At 38.2% G+C, this 19,884-nt stretch overlaps 1 protein-coding gene across 3 annotated transcripts in view; it reads left to right on the forward strand.

The window, feature by feature from the left end:
* LOC116174469 (sodium channel protein 60E-like) overlaps positions 1 to 19,884 on the forward strand; it is an 81,815-nt gene that overhangs the window by 14,410 nt on the left and 47,521 nt on the right. For all 3 annotated transcript variants that reach the window (XM_031492404.1, XM_031492411.1, XM_031492417.1), the window contains exon 2: positions 13,150 to 13,370. In XM_031492404.1, the coding sequence (XP_031348264.1) occupies positions 13,150 to 13,370 (221 nt within the window). The remainder of the gene's footprint in view (positions 1 to 13,149; positions 13,371 to 19,884) is intronic.

Below are 19,884 nucleotides of genomic sequence, written 5' to 3' on the forward strand. Positions count from 1 at the left end.
TATTTTTTTTATTAAGACCAGTATTCGCGTTCTTAGTAAATTCAAGATTATCAGTTATACACGACTTAGATAATTTTATCAAAAAAATAAATCGCTACATTTAATGACTTTCTATATCTCTATCAATTTCCGATAAGACCTCTAGTTAGAATTAATATTTGGGCTTCAAAAATTACTCAAAAGTTTCGACTTTTATTGCAAATTTCAGTGACCATTGTGTGTTGCCTATACTCTATCCCTAGCCCCCTTAAATAACACACTTCAATTTATTCGCATTAGTTTCCCAGACTGGATTACGAAGGATGGTACAAGACTGATTTGGACCGTACTCGATGCAAACTGCCTCCTCTCGATATTCACTTCTATAAAATATCTTTCAAATACGCTTCAAAATGTTTCATTTGAGTAATACGTCCTTAGAGGTCCCAAAATGGATGCTTCGTGATTAATTTTTCCACCAACAATGGCGTGCCTTTCCCGATTTGTCAAAATTTGTTTAAAATTCCTACCTAAAACGGGTTTTTTTTATTATACCTTTTACACCGACTAAATGAATCAAATTCTATAAAGCAATGCAATACAGGGTGTTTTCTTGGGAGCTTTAGTTAAACTGATTTAGAAAAGTGACCAACTAGGTTTATTTAGAGATTTTTGATAACATAATATAGGTTTATTTATTAAAAATTTTTTTTTCTCTAAATAAACCTAGTTTGTCACTTTTCTAAATCATTTTATCATTCAACAAACTACAAAATGGAGACCTTCATTCAACGAACTTTAGTTAAACGTTTCTGGGAAAATGAAATAGGTAGGTTTTTGAAAATTTGTACTTAGGAGTTACTGTGAAGGCCGAATCGAAAAATATTTTCGAAATGGTCGCACTTCCGGACATACCGGAAGTAGCTAGCAACTTCGTTATTTTAAATGCAACCCCAATTTTTTATTGCATTTTTGGATTCTACATGAGATTTCAGTTCTTTTGATACATGCGGATATTTACCATTTATGGTTTTTAAGTTATTTTCTGTTTAGTAGTCGGCCATGATTTTATGACAATCGAATTTTAAACACATCAAAGAAAGAATTCTTTAATATAACTCTCGCCAGGAAAGATTGCCGGTCACAGCACACCTTGTGTCGATCTACAATCTATGTTTTTCTTAAGATGCGAGCGACTTCCGGAATAGGATCGTGCCAATGTTGAACGAACAGTCTTTTTGTTCAACATTGACACGATCCTATCCTGGAAGTCGCTCACATCTTTAGAAAAACATAGATTGTAGATCAAGTGTTCTCTGACCGGCAATCTTTCCTAGCGAGAGGTTTATTTATCATTGATTCTAATCTAAATAAATAATTAATCAAAAATGAAACAAAAAGAGATCAGCTAATTGGAAAACACAATATTTTCGATTTTTTCCCTCGGTATCCTTCACTTTGCCTCTTTAAAAATGCTATTAATTCGTAGAATTTTCTTATGTCGATGTTTTTCTATCACAATCATACTCCTTAACATTGAAACAATTGAAAACAATGTAGATGGTTTCATTGCCTTCGATTTTTCAAGAAAATATGCCAATAATACCTTCTCACAAATGCTGCTTACTTTTCGCTGCGTACCCCAAGCCTCAAAACGTGCATATGCTGCCTCATATACTTGACGTGACTTCAGAGGAAGTAAATATGCTTGCCTCTTCTGCAGCAGCTTCAACGTCAGATGGAATACTTTCATCGGAATCGTTCATTTAGAATAAAGGCTGATATCGACCAATGGAAATGCTGCAGAATTTGCAACTTGTTACATAGATAGCTATTTGATCACACCAGTAATGAGAGTTATGGCAATTAAACATGCCGTTTCGAATTAGTGACGGGGTCGCCGTGAAATATCCAAAGAATTTTCAATAAGAGCCTCATTTTCAACAATGGGCCTTGCTCTAGATAATTCTTTTGGAGGTGCAATGTTTCCAAAATTCATACAATTTCGTTCCAGGGTTCTAATGAATGTACGGCAAGTGTTGTATTTTGTAGCAGTTACAAAGTTACGGCAGAGTTAGTAACGAGATAATTAATCTTGAATTTGAATTACATAAAATATACGTCGTTGTCAATTCTGTTAATTTGTGCGATAACATTTCCTGTTGAACCACCGCAGTGCATTATTCGAACCTCGGAGGCAACTGCACCGGGTAGGAGCAGTGGAACCCCGGACACAACATTTGGCGACCGTGACAGGACACTGCGGTGAGTCTTTCAGCGCTAGAACGCACATTGTGCATAATTGATTGATCAGCTGGTGAATTCGGAGTCTTCGCACTTCAGAGGCCGTTTGCAGCTACGTTTGTTGTCCATTTTCTTCGAGAGATTGTTGTAGACAACATCTAAAAAGGAATGGAGCAGAAATTGAAACAACGTAAACTAATGCGGGTACTGTTTACGAATTGCACCAATGAGCTGTATCGTCTAATTCTTGAGAAGAAACCAGTAAATGAAATAAAAGTCAGTTGGAGTCTTCTGCAAGAACCTTATGAGGATTTAAAGCTAGTGGAACAACAAGTGTACGAGTTTATGATAGATGACGCTTCGATGTCAGAGGCGGAAATCATTCAGGAGTTGGAAGGAGCGAAAGTATACAAGAAGAAATACATAGAACTCCGTCAACATGTAGATGCCATCGAAGAACATAGTAGCAACAGAAGTACGATAAGTGCTACAAGTTCTCATCAAAATCGACGTAGATTTAAGCTTCCTAGAATCGAATTTAGGAAATTTGATGGCACTGTGAAGGATTGGTTGCCTTTCTGGTCACAGTTTACGAAGGTGCATGATGATCCAAGTTTGGATGATGTTGATAAGTTCGAATATTTACGGCTTGCCACCAATTCGAATAGCCGAGTACGGATGCTTGTTGAAAGCTATCGGGCAACTTCGCAAAATTATACGAAGATAGTAAAGGCATTGAAGGCGCGTTATGGTAGGGAAGATCTACAGATTGAAGTTCAGATCAGAGAACTCCTCAGAATTATCATAAATAATGCGTCATCTTCAAGTTCAAAACCAGATATCGCTAGTCTTTATGATCAGCTTGAAACACCTATTAGAGCTTTAAACTCATTAGGCATAACCTCTGAGAAATGGGGGGCTATGCTGTTTCCGATGATAGAGTCTTGCATCCCCGACTTGTAAGGGTGTGGCATCGGTCTTCATGTGCTTACGGCAGCGACGTTGCTGAGAGTGATCTCGAAGGGATGCAGGGTGCTGATGAAACGTTCAGTAAGCGTCTCTCAGGTTTGATGAAATTCCTACGATCGGAAGTCGAGCATGAGCAGCATATATCGTTGGCAGTTGAACGTTTAGGTTTGCAAGAAGCAAAGGAGAAAAAGAAGCATGTGTCTGATAAAGGGACTGCAGAGAAAATACCAACGGCGGTAGGGCTAGTTAATTGTGATGTGAGCAGTTGCATTTTCTGTGAGAAGTCGCACGAGAGTTCAAATTGTTTTAAAGCTCAACAGTGGTCGTTGGAGAAGAAAAACAAGATCGTGAGCAACAAAAAAGCTTGCTTCAAGTGCCTGAGAGTAGGACATGCAGCAGGCAAATGCAAGATTCCTGTTAAGTGCATGGTCTGTGGTAAGACACATGTCGTTCTCATGTGTTCGATGTTGCCAATTCATCAAAATAAGATTGAGGAAAAATCAAAGGAAACTCTGAGAGAAATCCATACCGAGGCAAATACCCAGATCAACAGCACTAGGGCTCATGTATTTCTCCAGACCCTAAAAGTTTCTTTGAACGGACCAGCAGGCAGCAAATCAGTACGTGTTCTATTGGATTCTGGGTCACACTACACATACATTCTTCAGTCGACAGCGAAGAACCTAGGTTATACATCGAAACGTTCGGAGAAAATTATTCATAGTTTGTTCGGTGGGAGTAAGGTATTGAACGAACATCATTGCTACATGGTTGAAGCTCGTCATCGTGATTATGTATGTTCTTTCGAAGCCTTGTCGCAAGAAACGATTTGTAACAGCATTCCTCCAGTGTTTGATGGTCCCTGGACGGAGGAGCTACGTACACTAAACATTGAAAGATCCGATTTGGGAGATCCTGCACCTGTAGAACTGTTAATAGGTATTGATCTTGTCGGCAAACTTTTCACTGGCAGAAGAAAGGTGTTGTCTTCTGGTTTAGTTGCGAGCGAGACCTTTTTTGGGTGGACTCTTATGGGGAAGATTCCATGTGAACCTGAGAACTCTACAGTACTGTCAGCAGTGTCAATGTTAGTTAATGACTCTAACCTACAGCAACTTTGGCAGTTAGAGACTCTGGGAATCACAGATCCTATTGAAAAGAAAGCTCAAGACGTGATGGTTAGCGAAGCACGAGAACTTTTTTTGAGCACAACAAAGGTGGATGAAGAAAATCGATATGTTGTGCGGTTGCCTTGGTTATCGGAACATTCTCCGCTTCCAAGTAATTTTGGTGTAGCGAAGAAGAGACTCGAGAGTACTCTACAAAAATTGGATCGTCAGAATCTACGAGTAGATTATAACAAAGTTTTTCAAGAGTGGTTGGATGAGGGAATCATCGAGCAAGTACACAAACAGGAGAAATCTGATTTTGTACATTATATACCCCATCGACCAGTGATCAAGAGCGCGTCAGTTACAACGAAAATTCGGCCGGTGTTTGATGCGTCAGCGCGTGAAAAGTTGAGTCCATCGCTCAATGACTGTGTACAGAAAGGAGCCAATTTAATCGAGTTAATACCGAATATTTTATTGGGATTTAGGAAACAACGTTTTGGAGTTACTAATGATATTAAGAAGGCGTTTGTTCAGATAAGTATAGATGACCGCGATCGTGATGTTCTACGTTTTTTATGGGTGGACTCTGAAGGAAGAGAAATCATCTATCGGCATCGACGAGTCGTCTTTGGTCTGAGTTGTAGTCCTTTCCTCTTAGGAGCGACGATCGAATTACATCTTCAGAAAGCGAAGGGACATAATCATTTGATCTCCTCCGAAAATTTGGCCAAGCTTGCAACGAGTTTCTACGTAGATAACTGCGTTACGAGCCTATCAGAGGAGAATGAACTTAAATCTTTTATATCCGAGTCAACGGCAGTGATGAACCTCGGAAAATTTGAATTGAGAGGGTGGGAGTATACTGGGCAAGAAGGAAGCCAGTTGACTCCAATTTTAGGCCTCGTTTGGGATAAGTTTGCTGACACTCTGAGTGTAGCGAGTGATGTCATCAAGGATTGTGAGCTGGTTCATTCACGTCCAGTGTCAAAAAGAACCATGCTATCAATTGCGCAGAAGATCTTCGATCCCGTGGGTTTTACATGCCCGGCTACTTTATTGCCTAAGCTATTACTAAGGAAGACGTGGGAACAGAAAGTGTCTTGGGATGAGAAAGTAACAGAAGAGATTTCTTCGGATTTTCAACGGTGGTTGGAAGAAGTTCATCTTCTGGCGCAAATTAAGATCCCTCGTTGGATACATTTTTCTATCCGTGATTCCAACGAGTTGACTATGCATGTATTCTGTGATGCAAGCCAGAACGCCTACGCAGCTGTGGTGTTTTTAAGAGGCATCTTCCAAGGAAAAGTTTTCATTCGATTATTAGCTGCAAAAAGTCGAATTGCTCCTTTGAAGAAAGCAACGATACCCAGACTAGAACTCCTGGCAGCCCTAATAGGAGCTCGGTTGTCCAAGTGAGTTCTTAGTGGTTTGGCAGAGGAAATTAAAACTCATTTCTGGAGTGATTCCACTACGGTTCTGTCGTGGATTAAACGACGAGAACAATGGAGTATCTTCGTAGCAAATAGAGTTAACGAGATTTGTTCTCTATCATCGCCTACGGAATGGAGTCATGTGACAGGTTCGAAAAATCCAGCTGATTTACCATCTCGAGGCGTGCTACCCTCCAAGTTGCTTGAATCTCGCTGGTGGGAGGGACCAAGTTGGTTGTACGAGTCTCCAGAAAAATGGCCTATTTCTTCGGAGCAATGTGATGAGAATGAGGTAAACGGAGAACGGATAGCGAGATGTGCAACTTGTTTGAATATACATTCAGATTCAATCGAGACTTGGCATTTAGACTATTTCTCGAAGTTTAGCAAGATGTTGCGCATGATGGGGTGGATTTTAAGATTCCTGCACAACTGCAGAGCTAGACAGAAGTACGATGGAGAATTGACTTCGGTGGAACTGAAGAAGGCGGAGAACTTGATTTTCAAGTTTGTACAATTGGATGCTTTCACAGGAGACGAACGGAAGCGTTTAGCCACGCTATCGTCTTTCGTTGACGAGGATGGTTTAATACGAGTGGAAACGAAGATTTTGAAAAGAGAGGATTCGAATGAGTTTCGACGTCCCATACTCTTGCCCGCCAGACATCCAGTAGTATCAGCAGTAGTGTATGATGCTCACGTTAAAGCATGCCACATCAGAACGCAAGGTTTGTTGGTCATTCTACGAGAACGCTTCTGGATTTTAGGTGGTCGCCGATCAATTTCTGTCATAATCAGGAAGTGTAGCATCTGCAGAAGACATTTGAGTAAGCCCATGGTCACTGAAGATCCCGCGCTACCCAACAATCGTGTTCGGGACGCAGCAGCTTTTGAGATTGTTGGAATTGATTTTGCGGGGCCTTTGGTGTTAAAAAATGGAGAAAAGGTGTGGATATGTGTTTTCACTTGTGCAATTTACCGGGCTGTACATTTTGAGCTCTGCACATCTCTGTCCACACCTAACTTTTGCAAGGCTCTACGTAGATTTATATCTCGACGTGGGAGACCAAAGACGATTTACACAGACAATGGGACGAATTTTGTTGGTGCTGCAAATATTTTAAATACAGTTGACTGGAACGCAATAGTAAGAGAGACATCGTGCGAACGGTTAGAATGGCGTTTCAACCCACCAGCAGCACCTTGGTGGGGAGGATTCTGTGAGCGGATGGTGGGAATGATAAAACAACTACTACGAAGAGTATTGGGTCGAGCTTCTTTGAATTATGAAGATTTGATGACAATTCTTTGCGACTGTGAAGCAGTCATTAACTCTCGGCTTATCAGTTTTCTCTCATTCAGTTCTCAAGAGTTGATGGCACTTTGTCCAGTGATGTATCTACGAGAACTGCCATCCACAAGTGTTGTGGATTGCGATGTCGTCGACAGGCAGTCATTAACAAAGAAATTACAACGTCTCCAGGTCCTGAGAGATTCATTGAGAGAGCGTTTTCGGAGCGAATATCTTGGTCAGCTCGCAATTCTTCAGAGCAGACGAACTAGTAAGCCAATTTGCGTTGGAGAAGTTGTTTTAGTGGGAGACAACGATACAAAGCGTCTCAACTGGCCAATGGGAATAATCAAAGAAGTATTTCCTGCGTCAGATGGACAAATTCGTGTTGTACGGGTGAAGACTAGCAAGGGTATTTTGATGCGTCCAATTCAAAGAATTTATCGGTTGGAGTGTTCAGAAGAAACATCTGAGGATGTTGTACGTGAGCCAACAAATCATGGATCGAGGTCTCCAGAGGAGAATACGTCGTTACCTGATAATAGTGATAGTCGAGTTCGCGTTTCACGAGTTGGGCGTACAATTAAGCGTCCGAAACGTTATTTATAATAGTGCAGTGAAATAATTATTGTATTGAGTCAGGTTATATTCCTACCTCAAGGTGGGAGAATGTTGTATTTTGTAGCAGTTACTAAGTTACGGTAGAGTTAGTAACGAGATAATTAATTTTGAATTTGAATTACATAAAATATACGTCGTTGTCAATTCTGTTAATTTGTGCGATAACATTTCCTGTTGAACCACCGCAGTGCATTATTCGAACCTCGGAGGCAACTGCACCGGGTAGGAGCAGTGGAACCCCGGACACAACAGCAAGCACGTGCCGCGATTGTGTCCATTTCACCATAAATAAGAATTGAATTCCAAAAAAAACACTGCGGACCATTTTTAGATTATTGAAAAATGTATGTTAACCTATAACAGATGACGGATTAGTGCCACTAGATTGGTTTAAAATTCGATTTTTTTAAAATCATGGCCGACTACTAAAAATTAAATCCGAAAAAAATGTGCCAGGAGTTTCATCTTATTATAGTCTATGGTTCCAATTACGAAGAGTGCAAGAATAACGTAATACAGTGTTTAAAACGGTTACAGGAAAATGATTTACATTAAAAAAAAAGTGCACATTTTTTTAAGAAGAAGTAACATATTTGGGTTATGTGATTAAAGCCGGTACTGTTAGAAATCACCTGACAAAGTTCTATCAGTAGTAAATGCACCTAGACCACATGATGCCAGTGTAAAACAGTTTCTTGGACTAGTAACTTATAGTAATAAGTTATTACTCTCGATTTATTCCCAGGCTAGAAGTTCGTATTTTGAATGAAATTCCAACATCAACAACCACCATTAACCTGCTGCAAGATATTTTTGCTTCAAGTGGATTTCCTCAAGTATTAGCGCCCGACAACGCAAAAATTTTTAAGAGTACTGAATTCGAGGAATTCTGCAAAATGAGTAGAATTTCACAAAATTTCATCACTCCAGGAAACCCTTCAACGAAAGGCCTAGCCGAAAGATATGTGCAAATTTTGAAGAATAAATTGAAGATAATGACCAAAGTACCAATGCCATTACATTGGAAAGTTCGTGAAAGTTAGTTTCAAATTAAGCGCGCGAGAATTGTTATAGCTTAAAAGCACGCACTCTAGGAAATCGTAAAAAGACAGTTACGCATCGCACGTTATTGTGAATAATTTGTTCATAAGTGCAGTTATAATAAAGAAACCTTGTTATGTTTTTGTGTTTTACCATCCAGAAATTATAAAAATAGCTATAGGAACATATAATATCAAAATATTCCAATTTTGATTCTGTATCTAATGCAATAGTAAGAAAATGGTCATTTCATTTGAAAAACTGAGTAGTCTTTGAAATTTCTTAAATTTTGATCTCCTCAGGTGCGGTCGTCCGCAACTTACCTTTTTTAAGTACACTAAAAGAAAGCTCTATTCTTTCTCCATGCATTGGTAAAAATGTAATCAATTATCAAGGTACCGTTTGCATCCGCCATTTTTTTTCTTAAAGTCAAAATAACTTAAAAACCATAAATGGTAGATATAGGCATGTGTATCAAAAGAACTGAAATTTCACGTGGAATCCAAAAATGTAATAAAAAATAGGAGTTGCCATTTAAAATAACGAAGTTACTAGCTACTTCCGGTATGTTAAGCATTATGCGGGGCACTCTGTAATTGGGCGCAAGCCTGTTGAGGGCCCAGAACAAAGAGGGATAATAAATAAATAAATAATGTCCGGAAGTGCGACCATTTTTTACATCGATTCGGCCTTCACAGTAACTCCTAAGTACAAATGTTGAAAAACCTACCTATTCCCAAAAAGCCCAAAAAGACCTTCTATATCTGCTTACTTTTCAATTACGTATGGTATGTAGCACACTGATATGTGTTTCATTCTTGAATTACAATCCATTCATAGCTATTCCGTAAATGTAATTATAGAACTTCCCAGAAGGTGCAATTTGTGTAACTTTTCGCATTTTTATTATCTATACGGCGGGGCGGTACAACTGTGGGCATTCGTATTGATTTAAAATGGAATAGTGTAGATAGTAATATACCCACTCGAGTTTAAAAATCAACACGCAAGAACATATTTTTCTAATGAATGGAATAATCGGATCTCTTACTACTCAAGTCACGAAAGTATCTTGTATCGATAGCGTGTTTCAGAAGAAGCATTAATTTTGGTATCGTCGAACACTATCTTTTCACACTATCGTACATCAGTTATAGTACAGACAAATTGTATCCAAATTCGTCAAATATCCAAGAAAATTGTGAAGTCTTTGTAACTTTGTATACTTATACATAAATATATTCTGTTTAAGAATTCGACGAGTCCCTAGCGTTACATAGTGTGCTCAGCCCAAAATGAAGATTTAAAAACCCTCGCGCCGCTCGCCCACCTGTCGTAACGGCTCGTTCACACAGTTGAGTTTTCCCGGATCGGATTTTTACCGTTTAGGTACATAGAACCAATAGGATGATGATCTCGCGGAATTCTTCAAGTATGAACTTGCTGCGTATCCACTTTCAGTGTTTAAAGGCACCAGCGAAATAAGGAAGACAAAAAATTCTGCTGTTTATGACGTGTTCTGCTCAAAACATATCAAAGTTGTTATTCTTGCACCGAGATCGTTGTGAAAAAGATCAAGAAAATTATCTCAATGGCCAAGACATGAATTTAATGCCTTTTTGGCGGCCATATGTATTTCCATCAAAGATTTCAAAATCGTTATTTATGCACCAAGATCGTTTGGAAAACACTAAGAGCATTATCTCAATGCCCAAGACATGAATTGATGCTTTTTGTTGACTATATGTATCTTCCAAGATAAAAATAAATGGTCGTTAAAAAAGTGATGGTAATCCTGAGGATCCTTAGATATTTCGTTGTACCGGTTTGTTTTTAATGAAAGCATGACACAATAGAAATGTTTAACAATGGACGAACATGCGTGTAGTCGGCGAGGATGTTGATCTCCTTGTTCTCTTGCCTAAAAATATAAAGATAAAGTCAGACAAAGGCAAAACTAAAAAGAAAATTTTTGCAGTAATGATACCACATAGTGTATGTTTCAGAAGCAAAAATTACCATTTTATTTTTCAAACTCTTGCAAAACAAAATGCAATTGGCTATAATGAGAACCTTCAATGACCAAAATTTCAACTCTATCAGAAGTAAGAGAAGCTGGTGAACCCCTTTTTCCCTGACTTTTTCTGGTGGTATACGGTGCGACTTCGAGATCAGTGAGCGACGGGGCCTGAGGGGGGGGGAATTAATTTATCTCTCCTTGTATTCTAATTAAAGCTCTCAACGAAAGGAACCGTTTTCTACCAACTACTGCTCTTCTTTCTGTCTTCTTATCAAAGTACGGGTGGAGGGGGGTGAGGAGTGGCACTAGTTTTGTCCTTCGTGGTACTCTAATGAAAGGTCTCAACGAAAGGAATTCATTTATACCAACCATAGCCCTCCTCTTCCACCTCTTATCGTGATCGGGTATATTCGATTATAACTCAAGAACGGATTGTCGGAAGACGGTACTTACAAAAGGCGATTGGGACGTCTGCAAGAAATATATCCATTGGTGATGTCAAAACAAAATCTATTTCGGTTAAAAAAAATGCGCTTTATCTGCCCAGCAGTTGTGCACAATTTATACTTGTTTGACATATGAGACCATTTGAGCTTTAACGAATTTCTCAAAGTAAAACGAATTTATAAATCGTCAAAGATGTTAGAAAACTAAGTTAACGTAACGTACGCCAGGAAATTCTGTCGCGAACGCAAGGAAAAGCAAACAATACCGAAATCTGCTAAGTATAAGATCAATAAGCCTGGGAACAGAAAGAAATATAAGAAGAGTTCATAATTCAGCTTTTGATTTGGGTACGCGACGGCGACGTTCAAATAAAAGTAGCAAATCAAGCGCCGATTGCCATACGCGAGCGCTTTGATGTTTTTATGCTTTGTGAAAAGCAAAGTGGCAGCATTTTTTCATTGGCGCTGATGATTATCCTAATTTATAGCAATCATGTACAGTAAAAGAGTTTCTCAGTAGTATTCGTTCAATAAAAATTGGAATTAGGTCTTCCTGGTAATTTTAAAAACATCTAATTCCATCCTCCACTATGCAGGATATTCAGTAGGTACCTAGTAAAGATATCGTCGAAGCTTAAACTAAAATTAAGAATTAAACCAAACATAACTTGTCCCAAAGTTGTATCCCTGCGGAGTTACCTCTCTTAAATATTAATTCGCTAACCTAACTAATACAAATGCAATGATCTTAGATATGTGGTACAGGAACAATTTTTCTTCGTGTCTTCTTTCACAATAAACTGGATTCACAGGGGCGCTACAATAGTCACTGCGCGCACTCTGTCCCTAAAAATACTAAATAAAAGTGCTGACTTCTATTTGTCACTGCCTTCAATTATAAAAAAAACTCTGTGACAGCTAATCGCGATATCGATCCTTGAAACAAACGTCGCCCAATCGATAAAACAGAACGTTAAAGTTCTAAAACTTTGACGTGCTCTGTATATTAAAAAGTTCGACAACGTAAGCAGACCTAAGTTCAGTTAAGTAAGATGTCAAGTAACCGTTTTGACATGTAGGCTAAAGTTTTTTTCTCATTTTGTTTTTTTGATATTATTTATCTTTTGTACAAATAAAGCAATAGTTTTTATAGTTTGCGGGTTTTGATTATTTATTACCGTGTGAGTGTAATAAACTCACTAGGTTATGGAATGCAATTAGATAATAAGATAATAATCAGTGAGAATAAAAATAAAGTGTATAACTGTGTTCTGTTCGAGCTTGTACCGAATGTGTAGGAACGTGGGATACGTGACGCTAATAAACCCCCCAGGTATGATCATGAAATTAATAAAAATGGCTACATGCCACTTTAATTAAGCGTTTTCAACAACAAAAATTGCGGGAGAAGTCCAAAATTTTTTACAATCTTAATTTCGTCAAAATTTGGGGTTATGTTACTTATATTTCGTCATTCTCAAGTTGGCGAAACTGAAAAATCTGTCGCGAGTGACAGGTAATTTTTGTAAGACTAAGATGTTATGTTAACTTCTTTGTTTACTAAATTGAAATATGCTGGGTTTAACGTGTATATTAATAGTATAATAGGTATAATACAATTTTAGCTTCAGTTCGACTTATACATCTTAATAAAACCACTTTTTGAAGCGCATACAGCCCAAACTTTACATACCAATTTCAGTCCGGACTGAAAAGACCGTTATTGTCGGTCTGGTCCGAAGTTATAGGTACACCTATATTTATCAGTCGTAGACTCTGCGAAAGCCTCACGTGCACGATCAAATTCTCATCGATTAGTAAAAATTCAATCGTGCAAAATAACTCAATTTTTGTATTTTGGATGGGAGTTTCTTACGCGAATTGACTAGTAGAACAAATCTGCGTCTTGCCAAAGTTCTTTTTAAATTGATTTCAATTTGAAATTGTTCTCAATATTGTTCTTTTAAAAGACATAAGTGTTCTTTTGTTTCAGATATATTTTTTTAGCCATCTACACGGCCGAAATGATTATAAAAAGTATATCCAAAGGATTTATATTAAACAAATATACGTATCTACGCAATCCTTGGAACTGGTTGGATTTCGTCGTGATAACAAGCGGATATGCTACGATAGGAATGGAAGTGGGGAATCTCGCCGGATTACGTACATTTCGTGTTTTACGTGCCCTAAAAACCATCTCAATATTACCAGGTAAGATGCATATTTAAGTATAGAAATACATTGTTCCCAAAAAAAGGGATTTATTTTAATCCTTACGTATGTCGGACTCTTAATGGAAACAGGCAATAGCGTGGATGTATCGATTACCTAAATATTGAATAACGCTCTTTTGCCCATTGAATCCCTTTCTAATTTTCTCACTGCGAAAAGTCTGACAAAACAAAATGCTGAAAATATATCAAAGGTGTAATGGGTTTTCTTTCGAGAATATATAGATTTCGTTTCATGAAAAAGTTAAGAACGTGTTTAAAGTTAAAAGGTAGGTTAATAAGTTAAAAACTGTTGGACGAAATTTTGTAAACATGTCTTTTTCACAGTTATGACCGAATTTCAGGCAGTTTCCGACTAATTAATGTCGTATAATTCCGTTTCTTTTGTTATTTTATTATTGCGGCGATGTTACCGAAAAATTGGGGAGGAGGGGGACTCAAAAGGAAAGCGGAGGTTTCAAAAGTCAATAAGTGTGGTCTTACATCGTTCCTTAGTTATTCTTATTATACAGGGTGTTCGTAAATAGTAGAAAATGGGCTTCTGAAAAACAATCCCTTGAGATTCTCAGTACCATAGCTGCATGGTATTTTATGAATTTTGCGTACTCATTTACCACACTATACTTCAAAAAATTCAAAGCAATACAATTTTTATTATTATTTTAACGCCACATTTTCTAATCACAATTACTTCTAGTTACTAACATTTAAATCACTGGTAAATGAGTTGCTCATGTTAACACTTGAAAGTAACGACTCTGACAGAGCAGGTAGAAGTTATCAATGCAGATGAGGACGCTATCGAGGATGTACAAGGATCATTTGATTCAAAAATATTACCAGTAATATTATAAGATACTTCTATTTTTCCTTGGAGAGACTCATCGGCGTATTCTTCCACTATCATCGACTATAACAATGATTCGTAAAATACTTGTCAATTTCGCAGTCTATTGGTTAACGATTAAAGGTGCAGCATTAGTATTAGCACCATTTTGTTGGCGTGTTAGAAAATTAAAAAAAGGAGTAGGAAGCGTCCAGGGGAATTTTAGGGAGGGCATTAAGCGTGAAGCTGTCAACGAGGATGGTACGTTTTTCGATTTCTCGAACTTATTATGTGGGTGAAATAGTCCGTTTAAAAAAATTAGGTCACGACGACGCGATAAGGAAGAAATAGTACATTATATATCAAGGTAGAGAAGTCCACTATTATTGCCTGAGCACCAAGATTACATCTCGAGGCGCTTGCGCCGAGGGGTGTAAGGTGCGAAGTAATAGACTTCTCTACCGTGGTATATATACTATTTTTTTCACTACTAGCACTTGAAATCCTCTAAATTAACATATTATATTGATAAGAGAGTTAACGGTTGGACAGAATTGTTTGTTTCTTAATTTAACATGTCAATCAAGTACGTGGAAGTACAAGTCAAACAGGCCGTATTTTGTTCTGTCATTGAGATTTTTCAAAGAGTAATTTCGTTCGAATTTTTTCAAAATGTGATAATTTTAGGTATGTAATTTCTCTGGAAATTGCGAATGGTGGCAATTATTCGTTTTAGAGAACTTGTCTAAACGTTCATTGAGCGAAATTTCGGGTTGTGTTTTCTAAAAGTGACAGCGTGACAGTTCTCATTATTGACTACTAGTTAATAATAAAAAATTATTAACCACTTTGAACAAATGCCGAGAAAGCCTACTTTACAAGTGGAAAAAAGGTTAATAATCATGTCATCAGACGCTAGTAGTGGAAAATTTATTACGCGGTAGACCGGACATGTATGGAAAACGCGAGGAGAAAAGTTAATTACATCACGAACAAACACGTGTTATATAAATTTGTCTCGAACCAGAGAAGTTAAACCAGTTAGCTGTCCAAATCATTGCAAAAAATCGCGCGTGTAGCCAGTAGTTACGTTCGTGTAAGGAAAGAATTTTCTGGTGTAAAAAAAAGGCAAAATCCTCCCAGTTGGCACTGGAGAAATCTTTTTGTAAATTACAGTGGAAGGAGTAATCGGTGGTGGGCTGCAGTTGGTTCGGACAAGCAATGGAAGGTGATCGGAGGTGATTGTGGCGCCTAGGAAGCAGTTGAGGTTGATCTGGCGGAAAAGAGGTTCGGTGAAAATAATATGCTCAACAATAGAAGTAGCGTGGTGTGATACGAAAGTTGGAGTAGTGCACGACAGACAAACAGAGTTATTAGGTGCTTGACGAGATTAAATCCGTATGGGTTGCAGGTGAAATCGTCGAACAGGGTGTTACGGGAGTTAAGTTCCCCCAACAAGACGGCGCAGCGGAGGGTGGAGATGTAGTATTAGAGTCGCCCGGAAGTGTTATCTGTGGGATTGTAAAAACTGCAAAAGTTAATAGAGATGTTTGGAAAATGGACGTTGGTAGCTACACATTTTAGATGTCGGAGGTGGGCGGGAAGAATTAATGGAGTGGAAGGAAAGCGGTCCATAACACGTGGCCCCTGTTAGATTTTGTAGCCTCTTAAAGAGATGATGGTGTTAGGAGCTAGTTTGGTTTAAGTTATCTTACACCATCAACAATCAATTTCCTTCGCGAGTATCCTCTTCCAACACCTCGTTCTAGATATATTCTCCCTTGAGGTGTGTAAATCTTCAACAAATATATCTTGCTCGCATATTTCATTTTTCTTTTGTGAGTACCCACTTCCGACACGCTGTTCTCGCGATATTCACACTTTCACCACCGCCAACAGATACGTCTCCAGACGTTTCATTTTCCCTTTATGACACCAACTGCGGATACTCGATTCTCAAGATCTATGAATAATTGTGACAGACCACACTAGGGGGTCGGGGGAGGGGACGGAGACTGAGGGAAACAGTTTCTTCCTTTCTTTACAGTACCACAAAGGATAGACAATTCGAGTAGAACTTTATCCACAAAACTAATATGTGTATGTCAACTTATCACCACACCAATCGGCATGTCAGCATTTCTGTAACACTCTTCGGTAAAGAAATCTTGAATTCTGTTGGTTTATTGTTGCCTACTTTGTAATTATGTGTCAAAAATCAAAATACACATGGCAATTAAGTGGTTATTATGAATATATTATTAAACCCGCAAGAAGAGAGATGAAATCTGTTGAATAACTCGAGCAATAAAGTTATTCGTGCATTCTCTATTCCGTTCTTCATTTTCGCCGACATTTAATATGTTTGTAAGTACATTTCTAGTGCTTGTTGAACTTTACTTCCTTGTTGTTGGTAATTATAACTTCCTTTACGACAGAATTTCTAAGATATCAAGTGAAACCAAGCGTCGTGATGCTTGTTTCCGACGTGTTTGTATGCAACGTTATTTCACCGGTCGATAAATTACGTCTTTATTACACCCATATGTAGAACATGATGGTGTAAATTTTAAACCAAGTTTTATCTGAATTGAACACTTATCTGGTCTTTACACGCCATTTCTGTTAAGATTAAAATTCATCGTCATTAGCCGTAGGAGATGAGTAAGTACCTATTAGATAAATGTAAAGTGGAAATGCTTTTTCCCATTATTCATTAGAATGCAATCCCGTCGAAATCCCAAATAAATCTTCGGATAGTATTCTACGAGTATTAATCCTGGGGATGTGTGCAAAATTACGTTTCTTGTTCTGTTTTCGTTTTTACGATTAAACAAACTCGCGCCTGGTTCGTTTCTATTATTCATTCTCTCTCAACTGATCTATAAATTACTGAAAAACATTCGCTTTACTTCCTCCCCTTTATCATTTCACCGTTTCGATGTACGTAATCGTGTTTTATATTGGAGTGTTTTACATTAGGATCTTTTGCAGAGTTGCATAGCAAATTTTTCCATCCTTCTCAATACAATCGCAATCAAGAAACAGCACGATCCCTTACACTTTCTTAATTTAAAAGAAGGCGGAAGCTTATGTCAGTAGGTAATATCAGAATCGATCTGAATTCACTTTGAATACTGAAATTAAATTATAGCCAAAGGTGTTGAGGAGTCAATTGATAAATGCTTATACGTAGACGATTTAATGGTTTGTTGTTCTGGTAAGACGGTTGGCACAATAACTCGAAACCTACAAACGGCAATTAACATCATTTGTCATAACGCCAATGCTGTCGGGTACGTGCTGTCGGAGGAGAAGACAAAGGTTGTTCACTTTTGTCGACTCCGTAAGCCCCACTATGACCCCGTTTTGTTTATGAACAATCGTATAATCAGTGTTGTCCAAGAAGTCAAGTTCCTCGGACTTACCTTTGATAGGGAATTACGATGGTCAAAGCATTTGGAGAATGTTGCGGCTACATGTAGAAAATCGCTGAACATTATGAGAGTTCTAGCTCATCATAGGTGGGGAGCTCACCCTAAGACCCTCCTAGATATTTATAAGGCCCTCATCCTGTCAAGGATGGATTATGGATGTGCAGCGTACTCTACATGTGGCAGTAATACTTTGCTTGAGAAACTTGACAAGATTCAGAACCTGGCCATTCGCTACTCTTTGGGAGCATATCCAACAAGTCCGGTAACATCGCTCCACGTCGATGCAAATATTCCCCCTCTAGCTCTACGCCGGAAACAGATTGTTGCAAACTATTATATAAAAGTAAGGATAGATGATAAACATCCAAATTTTATATCACTTACTGATGCAACTACAATTGCTCGGCTAAATAGATGTAGATCGTTAGGTGTTAGAGCTAGAGAGGTATTAAACTGCCTCCAACTGGATAACGTTGACTTCACGAATATGTCACCTATTGCACGACGTGAACTTGTGAAGACGAAAATTTATGAGCGGTGGAGTGAACAGTGGTCGGAGACTGATACGGCTTTGAAGAGGATCAAACAGAGTCTGGATCCGCTATTTTATATCGACGTTGGGCGTTTGAACTTGATCAGGCTGTACAGACTCCGGCTGGGGCATACTGCCCTCACTCATGGATATTTGTTGGCGGGCGAAGAACGGCCACTATGCGAACAATGTGGTGTTATTTTAACACCACATCATATTATTTCTGTCTGTCCGCAGTACACAGATGTACGTGTGCTCTTTAATATCGACCCTGCATGGGAAAATAACTTTAAAAACAAAGAGCAATGTAAAAATACTCTTGCCTTCATCCAAAGAATTGGTATAGCAAATGATCTGTGATATTTTTAAATTGTTGGTTTTGTATGTTAATAAATGTAACTAGATCCGTTTCTGTCCCATTGTACTTATATAGTCATCTTTTTCTGTGTAAAAGTATGTATAAAGGCCAATGGCCCTAGAAGCCGAAGCCTCAGGTGGGGTTTTAGTGGGTGAGAGTCCCACACTACTCCGGACTTTTCCATCCGGAGTGTGCATAATGCATTTCCCCACCTGACAAAAAAAAAAGATGTTATTGAAACAGTGTTATACCTGTATTCAAAAGCAGAACTATATTGAAAAAAAATATGTTGTTGCTCTAGTCTCATGTTTTCATTACTAGTCTGGGAATTATAACCGTTGGTAGAGTTTGCGTTGCGTTTCCTCAAACCCGCCGCATAAACGACCAACTAGCTCAGGGTTAAACAAGAAAATACAAGCTTGAGATCTGTCACAGCGGTATTTCTTGGCATTTGATCTTCGTCCTTCGTTGCACTTACCAATGGTTGAGCGCCACTCAATTTCTAACTTAACTCTCCCCGTATGTAATTGAGAAGATACAAGGATAGTAATGACAGTAAAAATCGATTTAGGTACCACAAGAAATATTGGTTTATTCTTAAACATCAATATCAAAGTAATATAATTGTCTCCACAATTGGATAGCGTAACACACAAAATACTCCCAAATACTCAAAATTATAAGTTACGTTACTCACAAACTTTACTATACAAATGAAATTCCCCAGTTTAACAAACCCCCAATCAAGAATGATCGATTAAATTGATTATTGAACCTTAAAACAACTTTCCACAAATTAATAAATTGATATTTCAGGGGCAAAAATTCGCACGTATTGGGCCAAGTACAGATAGAACATATAAGACAACTTGTTCCTTGCATGAGGTTAACGTTGACTCCAAGAAGTGAGCCCAGTTCTCGCATCCAAAACCTGGAAATGATCAAAAGAAAACCTCCCAAGCCGCAGGGCTAGGTGTATAATTAGTTGAATAATGCCTGAAGGGCCTCGCGCGACTCGTAATGTGCGTCTATAATAGGTACAGTACTTATCTGCCAATTATTAATGTTAACAAATTACTTGACTGTGATAGCATCTAACCCAGAAGGGACAAAATAATTATGAATTAATACACTAAAGAGTTACGGAAGTTGACTCTTTCTTGAGGATCGATCCTTGATGTCAGATCTCGTTTTATTAATTTATATTTTATTTAATATTTAAATTTGGTAACGATGCCGGCACCAGGATTCAAAGGTGTAATTGGCTTTTAATAGTGGTCTGTTGCCGTAAAAAAATTGTTATAGTTCTTTTTGCGGTGTCTTTGTATACTTTTTGGTGAG

Source organism: Photinus pyralis, unplaced genomic scaffold (genome assembly GCF_008802855.1).
Source record: "Photinus pyralis isolate 1611_PpyrPB1 unplaced genomic scaffold, Ppyr1.3 Ppyr1.4_LG1, whole genome shotgun sequence".
Taxonomy (NCBI): domain Eukaryota; kingdom Metazoa; phylum Arthropoda; class Insecta; order Coleoptera; family Lampyridae; genus Photinus; species Photinus pyralis.